Source organism: Oncorhynchus nerka, linkage group LG4, assembly GCF_034236695.1.
Source record: "Oncorhynchus nerka isolate Pitt River linkage group LG4, Oner_Uvic_2.0, whole genome shotgun sequence".
NCBI classification, from domain to species: Eukaryota; Metazoa; Chordata; class Actinopteri; order Salmoniformes; family Salmonidae; genus Oncorhynchus; species Oncorhynchus nerka.
This window is the reverse complement of record NC_088399.1, coordinates 8738433-8757193: the sequence shown is the minus strand read 5'-3', so window position 1 is coordinate 8757193 and position 18761 is coordinate 8738433. Positions and strand designations below refer to the sequence as shown.

Here is an 18761-nt window from a genome sequence, read left to right as displayed (position 1 = left end):
TGTTGGAATGGCGATTTATTTTAGTGTTGACAATGCAGAATATTCTTTCACGCTAATTGTCAAATAAATTGATGGTTCGTAACCTAGGCTACATCTGTACTGTATTTTTTATCCCTGCGTATATAGTTGGTTTGGTGGTGTTGTTATTATTATTATACCCTACAATTTTTTGCAACCTTTGTTATTGTATTTGCTGATGAGGAATATTAATTATTATTTCGGGGGAAATATGTATTATTTTGTGGGGATTATGCAATGGCATTGTTCATACATCTGTAAGTGCGACAGACGTTAGACCCTTCGGGTTGACAATAATACGATCCTAACGGGAATAGACACAGTATATAGACCTTTATAAACGTTTTACGTGGTCTGGACTAAATAATTAGACCACCTAGATTACATTAATTGTTTTCGCTCTTGACAAATGCAAAAAAAGTAGCCTAAAAACCTATGGCAATAAATACATTTTTTGTGGAAAAAAACACAAAATTAACTTCATTATTTAGTCTCGGTTGATTGATTCGTGTTAAACTAATGCCAATATTATAGCGATCAAATGATCTGTCTGTGGCTTTATTCCTACAAAATGCTTTTCAATCCATTGGCGCGCAGGTTGATTTAATGAATTCATACAGGAAAATATAGGCCTACGAAATAGCCTATACAATCCCTCTTCTATTGTCATAGATAGCCTATAGATTGCTATCTGTGAAATGAATTTTAGTGCATTTTAAGGACAAAGGAGACAACTTATGAATATTACATTTTTAGAGACGATATGATTCAGTGGAATAAAGAAGTGATGAAGGGAAAGCATTTCATTTCATAAATCTCCCGTTTTATCTGTGGGTTTATTAATCATGTAGATATGCCATTTCATATAGCGCGAGAGGGGCCCCCACCACCACCTACTACCACTTATGATGGCTCTCCTCCGCCGGTGACTTCCAATTGGTCCAGGCCTTTGTTGTTATCGGGACCAATCGCCAGGTGAGTCGGTTGTGGGAAGCGGCGGGCTTGATGCTTTGCAATAGACAATGCAATGGTGGTAAAAGTTTGACTTTTATAAAATAATAATGATGAATAATTGTAGAATTTTCTAAAGTATTGACAACACATCATCCTCAATGTGGGATATAGCCTATAGTAATGAAGTGATAAAAATAATAATGACAAAAATAATAAAATTAATAATAATAACAATTATAATAAACGAAATTTAAAAATAAAATGACTAACCATATTCCTATAGTATTTCCAAATGGTCCAAAGTTGGATAATGCCCTCACAGCACCAACATCTGTTGAATAAAAGCCAATGTCAAAATTTATTCATAATTCCTGTACGCCTTACACCCTTAGAAAAAAAGAGTTCCGAAAGGGTTCGGCTGTCCCCATAGGACAACCCTTTTTGGTTCCAGGTAGAGCCCTTGTTGGTTCCAGGTAGGGTTCGACCTGAAAAAGAACCCATTTGGAACCAAAAGGGTTCTACCTGAACAAAAAATGTTATTCAAAGGGTTCTCCTATGGGGACAGCTGAATAAACCTTTTAGGTTCTAGATAGCACCTTTTCCCCCCCTAAAAGCGTAGCTATACATTATGCATTGAAGTGCATGTTTGTTTTGGTCCTATACTTAGCCTACATACTTAGCTTCAAATCACCACAGACACGTAGCCTTGTGTTCCATTTAACTTCAAGGGTTCTCTGATTCTCCTTTGGAGGCGGAACGATTCAGTTCCATGGCACTGAACACACAAACAGTGCGCACCAATAGCATCCCACAGCAGCAGAATAGTGCAGAAAAAGTGGTACTGGGAGGGCAAGGGGAGGGCTTCTCTCCAGTTGGCTCAATCTCGGCTTCGCCCTCTTCAAGAGACTGTTCACTCGGCATGGCACATTAACTTTAACGCTCACTTTGGAAGGAACCTCTCCACTCGACGTCTCTGGATTTACAGCACTTGCTTATTACTTGAATTTCTCTGCAATATTGTTATTTGGGAGTCGGAGAATTCACCAGAAACTCAACGCTTTGCGTCGACGCTATTATATATGTTTCCATCCCGCACGATATAGGGACACGCTAAACCACTCTAAATTGAGCAGGTGACAACCTTAAACCGTTCTTGACAAATGTGTTCCTTCGCTATGTCACGAGTTAGTCTGTAACTTAAAACGTTTTTCATTGAACAAACACCAATAGGCTATTTATCACCGCGCAGTAAAAGTACAACAATCCCAAGTCGTGTCTATTAACTACTCTTTCCCCTGGTTTTGCCTCTGCATAGAAGCTCAGTGTGCAACAAGGAGGGGTTTGGGGTGGAAAAGACCACACTGTCTGTGACCATACATTGTTATGGAAATTGCAACAGGTCTCGAATCATTGGAGGGACGCTTCTCGGCAAGGAATCATTCTGCCTGTTCAAAGATGCTGGACGGTATTAAAATCGAAGATCATTTTAGAACGGGAGCGGCCACTTTGGGCGTTATGATCGGTGAGTTTACGGACGGATGGGACCATATTATCTCTTAATATTCGAAAGTAAAGATACCATATGATATTTTGATTTAATGGATTCATTCTCTTAGTCTCATATGCCAGCGACGGCAAGGCCTTACAGAACACTTGGCATGCACCTGTAGCAATAAGCTACAAATAAGACGCATTATAGAAATTCATATTTCATATTGCCTATTCAAATTATGTATGCAAACCCAACAGTAACTTTAACCTAACTATTCTCCTGACATCGATGTTAGTGGCAGGTTTAACTAGTGGCAGGTTTAACTGTTGCTTATGCATTATATTTGTGAGTAATTTAGTAAGTTTGAGCAACAAAGCTACGCCTACTAATATTGTTTTTATCTCCCTAACATACATTACAACTGTTTTATTGAGTAGAAAATCCTTGCAGTGTGTGCACTCAATATTATGACATTATGTATGTGAATCTGAAAGGTACAGACATTCAAATGTTCGTTTATCACCCAGGTGCTGAATGCCATCATCAGGCCGTCTGCGAGGGATGTCAGCGGCCTATATCCGACCGATTTCTGATGCGGGTCAACGAATCGTCGTGGCACGAGGAGTGTTTGCAGTGCGCGGTGTGTCAACAGCCGCTTACCACAACTTGCTACTTCAGAGATAGGAAACTCTACTGCAAAATTGACTACCAACAGTAAGCACATATATCTTTCTATTTTCATTGGTAATTGGACCATGGTCGACAATCGAGTGGACTATATAACACCAAACTCGTTTGCCTTTAGCGCGCTCCACATTGGCGCAACTCTTTCTCTTCGCATTTTGTATCAAATACATAGTGGGGATTTTTATCTTATACAATCTCTTACTCATGTTTGTGTTCCATAGCTATGTAGCTATGTTTTTTTTAAATGATCATAGTGTTTGACAATTGTGCTATGTTTGGGCCTATGCACCTACTTCATAATTCTTCGAATTAGCCTTTGGAAACTAACCTAGGTTTAGGCCTATTTGCCAGAGAAGTTATATATTTAATGTTAACGATTATTTAAAACACATTTCTGTGTAATTTTAACAATAAAACAGACCTAATTTAGTCTTCAGTTAACGATACATTCTGTTTCATATTGAAGTCATGCGTTATTATTTGAAGGCCTTCTAAATATATATTTTAAATGTCTTCGTATTTGGTTTTAGTGACTGGGAAATATCACATAGCTATTTTTGGTTTTGTGGTATTGTCATTGAAGTCAAAATCTTAAGGTAAAGATTTTGCACAGTGTATGTAGAAATGAAAGTTAAATGAAATCTAATCAGACAGTTTTGACGTGGGGGTTCTATGTCTATAAACCTTGGGAAACTATATGGGGGAAAAATGTGTCTGATATAAGATCAATAACCTATAATCACTGCATCAATTTTTTTAAATATATGGTGTGTTTTAGAAATGTATATAAGATGATCTCTGCAATATAACATTTCTATATTGCCCGTGCTATTCGGGATCCTTGGGACGTCCATACCCCATTGAAGTAGACGTTTTAAAATCGTTAGGTTATAGGTAGTGGTTAGGTTTAGGGAAGAGACGTCCCAAGGATAGAACTAACCTTTTCTATACTCGCTGTTGAGTAATTGTCTTTTGTACTTTTCAGAACGAATTCTATGATTATAAAAACCACAATACGAGGGATAATACTTTCTGTCATTGTCAGTAATATTTTATCAAGCTGACAACGCCTTTTATTATTACAGACAATAAAGTACAAGTATTAGGCTATAACTATTATAACTATTATTACTATATTATAATAATTATATCCTCTTACTATTACCATGCTATAACCTTTGTGCAGTTATAGCCTAGTTTTATAATTGTGTAGGTTTATGTGGGGTGTTGTGGTGCTGGGTGCGGTTGTCTCTATGTATCAAACTATTGGGATTGAACATTTAGTTGTATGTTACATGGTCTAGTTGCATGGTCTCAATAGTTATGAGGTAACAGAATGGTAGAAATGATCAAAACGAAACAAATCAGAAACAATTAAGACCTTATATCGTGTTCAATGTGTGTGTGCCTTTACTTTGATCGCCATGGAAACACAGTTGTGATATTAGAAGATATAAATAATGATATTAGCAAGTATAAATCATGTGTAGTTCTGAGGGGCTGCCTCTGGTGGGGTTAGCAGTTAGTATATGTGGGGGCCGTGTGCAGACAGTTTGGGCAGTGTGTAGACAGTGTGGGGTGTTTCTCGTTCTCAGCTCACTGCACTGTTGCTCTTCATGCCTGTCAGTAAGTTTTAAGGGCTCTTTGTCCAAGGGCTTTAAACATTGCTACTTCAATCACTGCGACATTATCGCTCCCTGCTAGAAGTCTGGCAAGGAACAATGGGCGACATCCATTGCCTGTGTCTGTCTGCCATTCAGCAGCCTTCCCCCGACACGATGGCAAGCAGTTTGTAGGAACAATGGGAATTTTCATAGCCGCAGCTCGGAATTCCTTCACCTGAGAAACGCACAGATTCAAGGGCTTTGGCGCATGCATGTTTTTTTTAAAATATTTTTAAAATATTTTTTATTTTTACGGCAGGTCAAGAGTGGTGTACTAACGTTACTAGAAGCTATTGCTAGTGTTTTGATGACGTAAGTCATTGAGGTATATGGGGGAGATATTGTAAACGTGTTAGTGGGAAGCTTGCCAATAATATGAGTGTGCAAATCAAAAGGTCATGAGATTTATTTAGATGTACTATTTTTTTTTTGCCACGTGATTTATTTTTTTAATGACCTGCTGTCATTTTATAGTGTCATATTTGAGGTTTTGGGTAGGCTTTTCTCCTAGAATTTTGTCATTGCGTTCCTACATTTGCTCCTACGAGGATGTTGTTGATCAGCTGAAAGATAGTGCCTTGAGTCTACATTCAGCCTGTGTCGCTGCTGTGAATATTTGTAGTTTCATTCTGGGGTAATGCAAACATTGGCTTAGGCCACGATCAGTCAAAACTAAATCAGATTTTTAAAAAGTTAATATCTGGGCTTGGTGCCCAAACCATAATGAAATGATTTGTAGGCCTCTCTTCAAACTCAAAATCCTCATTTATTGTCAAAAAGTTAACTGACTGTATTTTGTATCCCTGTAAGTCTCAATTTAGGATTTAAGGTGATTCACACATTTAATGTAGACTAATAGGCCCACATTGAAAACATGATATGTGAATGTTTCCATTAGTTTTCTACTGGGATTTTTTTCTTGAGAAGTAGTTTGAATAGATTTACATGTCACCAAAAGGTGACATAAAAAAAAGAAGAAGACATCATTACAATAAATAATTACAGCATTTTAAACTTAACTTCCAAAACATTCAAATTGCTTATAACAATAATTTAGAAATATTTATCAGAATAGCTTTGTGTTATGCCAATTGTTGCTTTTAAGTATATATTTTTTCTCCACATGTTGATGTAATTTTAGACTTGTTTATGTGGGTATTGAAACAAAAACAAATTGAATGATGGATTGTAATAACATTATAGTATGCATTTAATGTTGTTTTATCCAGTATTTTCCTTTGTGGTAGTCTAGAGCAGCTAAAAGCAGTGCCCGTCACTGGTCAGGCATGCTAGCTGTGTTCCTGGGGGCTAGTCCAATGGTGAGCAGGATGCCTCTGCATGTTTAACCCTCTGTTAAACCTCTCCATTTGAAGACACATCTTTAACGCTCACACAGCCTTGTCGTAGTACTTGCAGCCTCTTTCAAACACATGACAAGAAATACACTTATCAATTCTCTCGCCTAACTACAAAATAGTGTTTACTCACAATGATGGGATACTTAGAGATGTCATTCACACTCATTCTCACTTTTTATGGCACTCATTTAAGACACATTAGTCAGACCTAAGGCAAAGCCGGCAGCCCCTGACAGGACGCTGGGGAGAAGGAAGCACACAACACACGGTGCACTGTAATTATCTGTAGGCTACTGTAAATACTCATATTTCCATCCCTCCCCAGCAAACTAAAGTTGGTTCTGTGAAAGTTCCAAGAACATTCGTTAGGTCTCGGCAAATGTTCTCATAACACAACAACTGTCCAGTTTTGGGGATGATTATAGAATATTTGCATAAAACATTTGCCTTATGTCGCAAGAATGTTCCTAGAATGTTCCTAGAATGTTCCTAGAATGTTCCCAGAACACATTTCATCTGTTCTTTTAAAGGTTCCCAGAATGTTTCATTAGGTTGTGGTAACATTCTGATGGGAACATTAGGTGAACATCACAAAAGATATCTTCCCAAAACACAAACTGTCCAGTTGTGTGGATTATTCTACAATGTTTTATTTTAGGGTGTAAAAAAAAAAAAACATTCACCTGATGTTACAAGAATGTTCCCAGGATACATTTAATATGTTCTATAAAGGTTCTCAGAATGTTTCATTAGGTTGTGGGAACAGTCGGGTGGGGATATTGTGGGGAAATCACAAAACATAAGTTCCAAAAACACAAAAAAACTGTCCAGTTGTACAGATGATTCTTTTAGGATGCAAGAACGTTCCCAGAGTCTTCTTCTTTATGGTCAATCAGGAATTCCATCCTTCCTTTAGACATAGCTAACTTTTTATTTTTTTTATATATATTTTTATTTGATTTTTTACCTTTGTTTAACTAGGCAAGTCAGTTAAGAACTCTTATTTACAATGAGGGCCTAGGAACAGTGGGTTAACTGCCTTGTTCAGGGGCAGAACGACAGATTTTGACCTTTCCGGTTACTGGCCCAACGCTCTAACTACTAGGCTACCTGCCGCCCTACTCAGGGAAATACGGGTAACTGGGTTGTTCACCCAACCTCTTTATATACTGCATACTTCTGGACCATATTTACAAGGTATCCAAAACTATCAGTTCTTATCTAGGATCACTTTTGCTTTTTAAAAAGTACATTTTTACACAATGTTTTATTTTTTTGTGAGTCTAAATTCTGTATTTCTGACCGTATTTATACGTTTGGATGAAATAAAGCCATCCTTTCTTTTAAAATAGTATATCTGAGCTTTAACATGAATATGTGGGATTGAACCTGCAAATCTTCAGCTCTGCAGTCAGATCATTAACCCTCTGCGCCAACAGGGGATAGCTGTGGCCTTGTGGGGTTTTCAGCCAAATATGGTCAATCAGGACACAGGACACAATTTCTGAGTTGTTAAAATGTTCCCATCCCATATGCTGTGATTTTATAACACTATTTTATCGTTTTCTTTCTTCATCATGTGTTGAAAGTCTTAAGAGATGGGATATTAGTTGAATAGAGATTCCTTTAAATAGCTTGTATTCATGCTTTTTAAAATAAAGATTCAGAACCTTCAAACTAAATAAGAAAACTTCTTGACTTTTTTTTCTGCATTTCAAAATCACAGCATATGAAGAGGATGGTCACATTTTAACAACTCAGAAATGGTGTCCTGTGTCCTGATTGACCATGTGGGTCTGAAAACCCACAAGGCCACAGCTATCCCATATGGTTGCGCATGGGATAGTGAAGACTGTACAATACAGGTGTCCTGTGCATGTGTCATGTTCCAAATATGCCAATTGTCATGTCCCCACAATGTTACCACAACCTAATCAAACATTCTGTGAACCTTTTTAAAGAACAAGCTAAATGTGTTTTGGGAACACTTGTAACATCAGGTGAAAGTTTTTTTTGTACTCAATAGAAACATTGTTGAATTATCTGCACAACTGGACAGTTTTTTTTTTGTGTTTTGGGAACATATATTTTGTGATTTCACCCACAATGTTCCCACTAGATTGATTTCCCCCACATAGCCTGGTTCCTCTCTAGGTTTCTTCCTAGGTTTTGGCCTTTCTAGGGAGTTTTTTCCTAGCCACCGTGCTTCTACACCTGCATTGCTTGTTGTTTGGGGTTTTAGGCTGGGTTTCTGTACAGCACTTTGAGATATCAGCTGATGTACGAAGGGCTATATAAATAAATTTGATTTGATTTCTTTAGGTTGTGGAAATATTTGGGGAACCTTTAAAGAACAAATGAAATGTCTTACAGGAACGTTCTTGCAACATCGGGTGAATGTTTTACACAAGCATTCTATATTATTCACTATGAATGGACAGTTTTTTTTGTGTTATGAGAACATTTTCCGCAACCTAGCGAATGTTCTGGGAACTTTTCAGATAAGTTATTTTGGTTTGCTGGGAAAACATTACTGGTACATTGTGTTATTACGTTACCTGGAAACCTAATGAGAACGTTTGGGGAGCGTTCTGTGGTGGTTGTTACAAATGTTGTTTACGACGTTTTAGTGAACGTTAGGAGAACACTATTTTTTGTTGTAAAAATATAAATATTTATCAAAAACATCTGAATTGGGATGTTATCATCCTGATGTTAAATAAAACTTAAATAGGAAGTTTATGTTCCTGCTTTGGCTGTGTTGACACCTCCATTCACTCTGTAAATGGTTTTAATTCACAAGTGGCTTTTTTGTTTTTTTTTCTGAACATTTTACTTCATGTGTTTTATGTTGTTGTGTGTGTTCCTTTTGAGCCGACAAATGATTTCTGATTAATTCCACTATGCTATTTCTCGACCACACTGTGAGCTTCTTTTACAAGTTGTGTCAAATGGAACATTTAGTAGCTGCCTAAATACTAGAGCAGCTTTCTACTCACAGGCGGAGTCTACTCTTTAAACTAGTTCTGCAGCTGTTGCAGTTCTAGGCTAATTGCAATACTATTATGTGTCGAAAATATATTTTGTTTCTGGACTTTATACCTGGATAATGTTTGTCAACAGGCTACTTTTGAAAATGTGTTTCGTAACATTATTTCACCTCTGGGGATAATGTGTTCTGGGACATTTCTGGGAAGTTGTACCCCTGGCAACATAATGATTTGCATGGATTGAAACTTTGATGAAATACCTGCATCTTATTCAATATAACAATAATACTAATAATATATGACAAACAATTGTATTTGTGCATTTTACGTATGGGTGGCCCCAGCGGCGATCAAACCCGTGGCCTTTGGCGTTGGAAATGCCTTGCTCTACCTACCTAGCCGCACAGCGCCACATATTTGATTGTAATCTTGTGAGAAAATGGCAATACATTTTAATATTTTTACGTGAGCATGAGATGAGACTGTGTTCTGGGGACTGTGTGCTGGGGGAAGAGTAGACAGTGATGTCATTTCACCATAGAATAACACAGAGCTGCTCCAAACCTCACCAAGGCTAACATGTGGGCTCCAGCCAATTGGGGTTTAGGATGTCTCCCTGGCAACCAGGCGACTATGCAGCAGGCTTTGCGTGAAATTTGGAGAGGAATTCCGTGTGTGTGTGTGTGTGTGTGTGTGTGTGACTTTGAGAGTCATTTATTTGTTTTCAGAACAAAGGGAGAAAGCAGAATAATCCTAATAATACATTCAATACCAGTATTTTTGGTCACCATCTTTCCAGAACACAAAAGCAGATCGTTCGTTGAGAATAATAGTTGAAGTGCATCTCAATGGATTCAATGATTGTCTGTAAATGTTGGATGGTATCCCATTAAACATTTCCAACCTCCATGTACAGTACAGTGCCTTCAGAAAGTATTCACACCCCTTGTTGTTAGAAAGTGAGATTAAAATGGATTTCATTGTCATTTTTGTTGTCAATGATCTACCCAATATACTCTGTAATGTCAAAGTGGAAGATAAACTCTATAGCATTTGTAAAACAAAAACACTAATATGTCTTGATTAGATAAGTATTCAACCCCCTGACTCAAACACATGTTAGAATCACCTTTGGCAGCTATTACAGCTGTGAGTCTTTCTGGGTAAGTCTCTAAGAGCTGTGAGTCTCTCTGGGTAAGTCTCTAAGAGCTGTGAGTCTCTCTGGGTAAGTCTCTAAGAGCTTTGGAAACCTGGATTGTACAATATTTGCACATTATTATTTAATACATTCTTCAATCTCTGTCAAGTTGGTTGTTGATCATTGTTAGACTCTAGTCTTGCCATAGATTTTCAAGACTATTTAAGTGAAAACTGTAACTAGACCACTAAGGAACATTCAATGTCATCTTGGTAAGCAACTCCAGTGTATATTTGGCCTCGTGTTTTAGTTTATTGTCCTGCTGAAAGGTACATTTGTCTCCCGGTGTCTATTGGAAAGCAAACTGAACCAAGTTTTCCTCTAGGATTTTGCCTTTGCTTAGCTCTATTCTGTTTCTTTTTATCATAAAATAAACTCCCTATGACAAGCATACCCATAACATGAAGCAGCTACCATCCTTGAAAATATGAAGAGGTACCCATCAGTGATGTGTTATGTTGGATTTGCCCCAAACATAACGCTTTGTGTTCATGACATAAAGCTCATTGCTTTGCCACGTTTTTAGCAGTTTTACTTTCGTGCCTTATTGCAAACAGGATGCATGTTTCTAAATATGTTTTATTCTGTACAAGCTTCCTTCTTTTCACTGTTAGTTAGGTTAGTATTTTAGAGTAACTATAATGTTGTTGATCCAACCTCAGTTTTCTCCTATCACAGCCATTCAACTCTGTAACTGTTTTAAAATCACCACTGGCCTCATGGTGAAATCCCTGAGCGGTTTCCTTCCTCTCCGGCAACTGAGTTAGGAAGGACACCTGTATCTTTGTAATGACAGGTTGTATTGATACACCATCCAAAGTGTAATTAATAACTCAAAGGGATATTCAATGTGTGTTTTTTTTTATTTTTATACCTATCAACCAATAGGAGCCCTTCTTTGTAAGGCAATGGAAAACCTCCCTGGTCTTTGTGGTTGAATCTGTTTTGAAATGCACTGCTTGACTGAGGGACCTTACAGATAATTGTATGTGTGGGGTACAGAGATTGCACACACAGTGAGTCCATGCAACTTATTATTTGTTAAGCAAAGTTTACTCCTAAACATATTTAGGCTTTGCCATGACAAAGGGGATGAATACTTATTGACTCAAGACATTTTGGGATTTTTATTTTTTAATTAATTAGTACAATTTTCTAAAAACATAATTCCACTTTGGGGGTATTGTGTGTAGGCCAGTGAAAACAAATCTACATTTGATCTATTGTAAATTCAGGCTGTAACATAACAAAATGTTTAAAAAGCCAAGGGGTGTGAATTCTTACAGAAGGCACTGCATTTCCTGGTTGTGACTGATCCTGACGTGGAAAACTGTAGCTCCTGACGATTGTTCCCCTGGCGATGGAATTCTAGGGGCGCTTTGTCCGTTGGGACAGGGCTCCGAACCCAACGGACTCTCTTTTAGCTATGTTTATATTACTTCTGCTCAGAAAATATTTCTCAGTTTACAGAGACAACAGAGCAACCCTCCTTCTAGAACAGTAAATAAAATATTTTAAAAAGCTTAATTAATAAGGAGGAAGAGCTCTGAGATTTTTTTTTTTTGCAGTTTTCTCTGAATGAAATGCCATATTCGTCACTCATTTCAATTCAGGCAGATTTGACAGGGCACGTTCAGTTTTAGTAAACCCTCAACACGTCTTGAGTGGTTGATGCTGAAAAGAGCAAGCGAACACAGTTGTTCAGTCCTGAACACACACATCCCTCGTGGGTGATGATGTTCTTTGTTGTGCTGATGGGGACTTTTTTTGGTCAGTGGCCATTAGCGAATCCTTTTTTTTAAATGTTGTTTTTTAATTAACTAGAGCTCAGGACCCCGGTTTAAAATGCTGACTAAGAAGATTTTTTTGACCTGCATGCATGTTTTTAAGACGACACTATCCTTGACCCCCCCCCCCCATGTCTTATCCACCCACAGGGGGAGAAACAATATTTATACATCTACTGTATTTGAGCGTGGTAGGCTTTTGACTATGGTCCATCAACCAATTCAGGCCCTTTCTTAGGGACTGTTGGGTTCTATGGTTATGTGGAGATTTTCAGGGATGTTCTCTTTACGTGAAGAGATTAGAGCGTCTCCTGTACTTTTTGGCCAGTTGTACTGGATTGTTAGCAAACACAGAAAGCCCTGAGGTATTTGCACATCAGTCTATGAGAGGTTATTTCAGAAAGAGCAAGTGGAGAGCATTTAGCTGTTAAATCAAAGAATTACACAGAGTGATTTGAAGAAAAAGTTATCTTTTTAATGTATATATATATATATATATGTATATATATGTGTGTGTATATATATCTATGTGTGTATGTAGGTGTGTATGTATGTATGTGTGTGTGTGTGTGATCTATCTATCTATCTATCTATCTATCTATCTATCTATCTATCTATCTATCTATCTATCTATCTATCTATCTATCTATCTAAATAACATTTTAGTAAACCCTCAACATGTCTTGAGGGTTGATGCTGAAAAGAGCAAGCAAACACAGTTTAGCAAAATGCTCTTTTCAGCATCAACCACTCAAGACATGTTGAGGGTTTACTAAAATGTTATTTATATATATATATATATATATATGTATATATTCAGAAGAAAATAGCCCAAGTTAGCAGCTTGTACAATATTGACAAGATATTGCTTCAGCTTGCCTGGCCTCTGGCTCAGCAGTGTGTTTAGCGTAGCTTTAGCTTGGGCGTGCTCAGCAAGGAAGTATCTAGTTTCATATCAACACATCCTTCTCAGTCCTACCATCCAAGTGTGGTGATGCAATTATCTATCATTCCATAATGTGCATAGTTTTCACTCTTCTATTTTTTTATTGAGCTGTTTTTCTGCTTCTGTACCAAACCACTCAGTTGTTTTGGACGCCATGTTGTTGGTGACAAGATTATCCTCACGTTCTTTTCTTTGAGTTAACAGGATACATGCATTTTTATTTTATTTTAGTGTGCAAGGTACAATTTTGTTGACAAATCGTTGGCTGGTCTCCAATTTATTTTTATTTTTAAAGACACTCCAAAATTTACTAGTAAGCATCATCCAAAATACGGTGCTGGATGTTTACAGATTTGGGCAGTAATGAGAATCAGTTTCAGAAGCCACTTTTCTTTTATGTTTTATTACAGTACAAAATTATTCAAGACTTTTTTTTTTTTTTTTGCGCTTTTCTCAAAATTGTCTGTCACAGAGCACTTAACTAAAGGTCCAGACCTGAACCCCCCTGAAGTCATTTGACGCTCGAAACAACACAGCCTCTTCCTCCCTGAAGGCCTGACAACCTCAACGTGACTGTTTATGTGTTAATACAATAGTTTGAATAGCCCATTCCTGACCCTGTCAGCGAGAGCGATCCATCCCTCTAACGAGAAAAGGAGCGCGGTGTCACAGATACAGGATGAAGAATCCCATGTAATATTGTACCAATTGTTTTACTGTAAAAATATATATATTTTACCAGGTAAGTTGACAGAGAACACATTCTCTTCTACAGCAACAACCTGGTGAAGAGTTAAATGGGGGGGAGGAGAGGGGGGATGAATGAACCAACTGAAAGCCGGGGATGATCAGGTGGCCACGATGGGGATCAGATTGGGAATTTAGCCAAGACACCGGGGTTAACACCCCTACTCTTACGGTACGTGCCATGGAATCTTTAGTCACCACAGAGTCAATCAACAAGTACATGACACTCAGCTTAAATGCACACAAGATATTCAAGAGTCCACTGTTCATTATTTTATTCAATTTCACAATCTTGACTGGGTAGTGAGTTGTCTTCTGTAGAAATATTGAGCAGGAATGCAACCCTCGATTCCTGTGAAGACAGACAATGGCGTACAAAGCTCCTACCTCTGGAAGTCACTCTTACTTACAGGCAAATATTAGTCAAATGACTTGGATCCCCCCCAATATCATTCAGGCAACGTTTCTGTAAGATTCTGTAAGATCTTCCTGTTCTCTCTGGATGGCCCTTTTTCGAACACACATGTGGAATGGAGTCAGGGAGCTAGCCTCCTCCCACTTCCTGTACGTTATCCCCCCCCCCCGTAGTGGAATGCTTCTCCAAATACAGCGGCCCACCTCTTCTTCCACCGGGGCGCGAGGAGTAGCTGTCACCACTGTGGCAAGTGCTGCCATGCCGACGCTGTGGACCCAAAGCCCCGTTCTCGCGCCCAGACGCCACATTCTACCAGCGTGTGGAGACGCAGGCGCAACCTGACAGAGCCCCCCCCACGAGAGTATTTGAGTAGAGGGACTGCTCCTTGCCCATAGCCACGTAACTACGGGTGGCATAAACACTTAACTGTGTGTGGCATAAATTGTTTGAGATTAATGACAATCCACTGTCACCATAAAAGCAGAGTGAAGCTACTTGAGTTACATGTTAACCCATAAGAGACTGGGTAACATGTTAACTAACCCATAAGAGACTGGGTAACATGTTAACTAACCCATAAGAGACTGGGTAACATGTTAACCCATAAGAGATGTGAGAGAGACTGGATAACATGTTAACTAACCCATAAGAGACTGGGTAACATGTTAACCCATAAGAGACTGGGTAACATGTTAACCCATAAGAGACTGGATAACATGTTAACTAACCCATAAGAGACTGGGTAACATGTTAACCCATAAGAGATGAGAGAGAGACTGGGTAACATGTTAACCCATAAGAGACTGGGTAACATGTTAACTAACCCATAAGAGACTGGGTAACATGTTAACTAACCCATAAGAGACTGGGTAACATGTTAACCCATAAGAGATGAGAGAGAGACTGGGTAACATGTTAACCCATAAGAGACTGGGTAACATGTTAACTAACCCATAAGAGACTGGGTAACATGTTAACTAACCCATAAGAGACTGGGTAACATGTTAACCCATAAGAGATGTGAGAGAGACTGGGTAACATGTTAACCCATAAGAGATTAGAGAGAGACTGGGTAACATGTTAACTAACCCATAAGAGACTGGATAACATGTTAACCCGTGAGAGAGACTGGGTAACATGTTAACCCATAAGAGATGTGAGAGAGACTGGGTAACATGTTAACCCATAAGAGATTGGGTAACATGTTAACTAACCCATAAGAGACTGGGTAACATGTTAACTAACCCATAAGAGACTGGGTAACATGTTAACCCATAAGAGACTGGGTAACATGTTAACTAACCCATAAGAGACTGGGTAACATGTTAACCCATAAGAGATGAGAGAGAGACTGGGTAACATGTTAACTAACCCATAAGAGATGAGAGAGAGACTGGGTAACATGTTAACCCATAAGAGATGAGAGAGAGACTGGGTAACATGTTAACTAACCCATAAGAGACTGGGTAACATGTTAACCCATAAGAGATGTGAGAGAGACTGGGTAACATGTTAAATAACCCATAAGAGACTGGGTAACATGTTAACCCATAAGAGACTGGGTAACATGTTAACTAACCCATAAGAGACTGGATAACATGTTAACCCATAAGAGACTGGGTAACATGTTAACTAACCCATAAGAGACTGGGTAACATGTTAACTAACCCATAAGAGACTGGGTAACATGTTAACTAACCCATAAGAGACTGGGTAACATGTTAACTAACCCATAAGAGACTGGGTAACATGTTAACCCATAAGAGACTGGGTAACATGTTAACTAACCCATAAGAGACTGGGTAACATGTTAACCCATGAGAGATGTGAGAGAGACTGGGTAGCATGTTAACCCATAAGAGACTGGGTAACATGTTAACTAACCCATAAGAGACTGGGTAACATGTTAACTAACCCATAAGAGACTGGGTAACATGTTAACCCATAAGAGACTGGGTAACATGTTAACCCATAAGAGACTGGGTAACATGTTAACCCATGAGAGATGAGAGAGAGACTGGGTAACATGTTAACCCATACGAGATGAGAGAGAGACTGGGTAACATGTTAACCCATAAGAGACTGGGTAACATGTTAACTAACCCATAAGAGACTGGGTAACATGTTAACCCATAAGAGATGTGAGAGAGACTGGGTAACATGTTAACTAACCCATAAGAGACTGGGTAACATGTTAACCAATAAGAGATGAGAGAGAGACTGGGTAACATGTTAACCCATAAGAGACTGGGTAACATGTTAACTAACCCATAAGAGACTGGGTAACATGTTAACCCATAAGAGACTGGGTAACATGTTACCTAACCCATAAGAGACTGGGTAACATGTTAACTAACCCATAAGAGACTGGGTAACATGTTAACTAACCCATAAGAGACTGGGTAACATGTTAACCCATAAGAGACTGGGTAACATGTTAACCCATAAGAGATGTGAGAGAGACTGGGTAACATGTTAACTAACCCATAAGAGACTGGGTAACATGTTAACCAATAAGAGATGAGAGAGAGACTGGGTAACATGTTAACCCATAAGAGACTGGGTAACATGTTAACTAACCCATAAGAGACTGGGTAACATGTTAACCCATAAGAGACTGGGTAACATGTTAACTAACCCATAAGAGACTGGGTAACATGTTAACTAACCCATAAGAGACTGGGTAACATGTTAACTAACCCATAAGAGACTGGGTAACATGTTAACCCATAAGAGATGAGAGAGAGACTGGATAACATGTTAACTAACCCATAAGAGACTGGGTAACATGTTAACCCATAAGAGATGTGAGAGAGACTGGGTAACATGTTAACCCATAAGAGACTGGGTAACATGTTAACTAACCCATAAGAGACTGGGTAACATGTTAACTAACCCATAAGAGACTGGGTAACATGTTAACTAACCAATAAGAGACTGGGTAACATGTTAACCCATAAGAGACTGGGTAACATGTTAACTAACCCATAAGAGACTGGATAACATGTTAACTAACCCATAAGAGACTGGGTAACATGTTAACCCATAAGAGACTGGGTAACATGTTAACTAACCCATAAGAGACTGGGTAACATGTTAACTAACCCATAAGAGACTGGGTAACATGTTAACTAACCCATAAGAGACTGGGTAACATGTTAACTAACCCATAAGAGACTGGGTAACATGTTAACCCATAAGAGACTGGGTAACATGTTAACCCATAAGAGACTGGGTAACATGTTAACTAACCCATAAGAGACTGGGTAACATGTTAACCAATAAGAGATGAGAGAGAGACTGGGTAACATGTTAACCCATAAGAGACTGGGTAACATGTTAACTAACCCATAAGAGACTGGGTAACATGTTAACCCATAAGAGACTGGGTAACATGTTAACTAACCCATAAGAGACTGGGTAACATGTTAACTAACCCATAAGAGACTGGGTAACATGTTAACTAACCCATAAGAGACTGGGTAACATGTTAACCCATAAGAGATGAGAGAGAGACTGGATAACATGTTAACTAACCCATAAGAGACTGGGTAACATGTTAACCCATAAGAGATGTGAGAGAGACTGGGTAACATGTTAACCCATAAGAGACTGGGTAACATGTTAACTAACCCATAAGAGACTGGGTAACATGTTAACTAACCCATAAGAGACTGGGTAACATGTTAACTAACCCATAAGAGACTGGGTAACATGTTAACCCATAAGAGACTGGGTAACATGTTAACTAACCCATAAGAGACTGGATAACATGTTAACTAACCCATAAGAGACTGGGTAACATGTTAACCCATAAGAGATGTGAGACTACTCTGAGCTATCACTGATAACCCCTGCCCCCACCTTCCCACTTTTTCATATACCCCCTCTTCATCTTCTAATGAGATTAGGTTACCCCATGTTTCTGTAGCAGCTGACTGACACTGATCTGTAATTTTATCACTAACTGTGACACTAAGCTCCCCTCCGCTTTGTCCTCAACGGAGGGGCAACGGAAGACCGGGCTCCTAATCCCCTTATTTGTGTCAAGCACGGAGGAAAATGGTGGAAAGAACAGTTCAGAATGGGATGGGGCTCTATAATTACGCCCCCACACCCCCCAACCAACAAAACCCTCCTTGGCCAAATGAGCATGAGAATTATATCCCCTCCGGTGCACTTCCAACACCCAGCTCTGCCAAGAGTATTGATTTGGCAAAATTCCCGTAAGTATCTTTTCATCGTTTGGTGTCGGGGCCTTTTTCATATTTCCAGTTTTAAAAAGTCAGTAGTTGCCAGTTCTGTCTGTTGTTCTTTTCACTTAGACTCTTCTTTTTTTTTCTTAAAAAAAAAAATCCTGGCTTTGCCAATATTGCTTTTAAATTCTAGATCTCCCTCTTTCTCTCTTCAGGTTGATACGGTGTACTTGAAGGATGAAAGGAAGGAGTTTGCTCTCACTCTCTGTGAGAGTGTATTTGATGATTCCACTCTCTGTGAGAGTGTAT

At 38.7% G+C, this 18761-nt stretch overlaps 1 protein-coding gene across 1 annotated transcript in view; it reads left to right on the top strand.

The window, feature by feature from the left end:
- The first annotated feature begins 1904 nt into the window (after positions 1-1904).
- LOC115117078 (LIM homeobox transcription factor 1-beta-like) overlaps positions 1905-18761 on the top strand; it is a 129389-nt gene continuing 112532 nt past the window's right edge. Inside the window, exons 1-2 of the mRNA XM_065017199.1 lie at positions 1905-2494; positions 2992-3178. Of these exons, the coding sequence (XP_064873271.1) occupies positions 2356-2494; positions 2992-3178 (326 nt within the window). The 5' untranslated portion in view covers positions 1905-2355. The remainder of the gene's footprint in view (positions 2495-2991; positions 3179-18761) is intronic.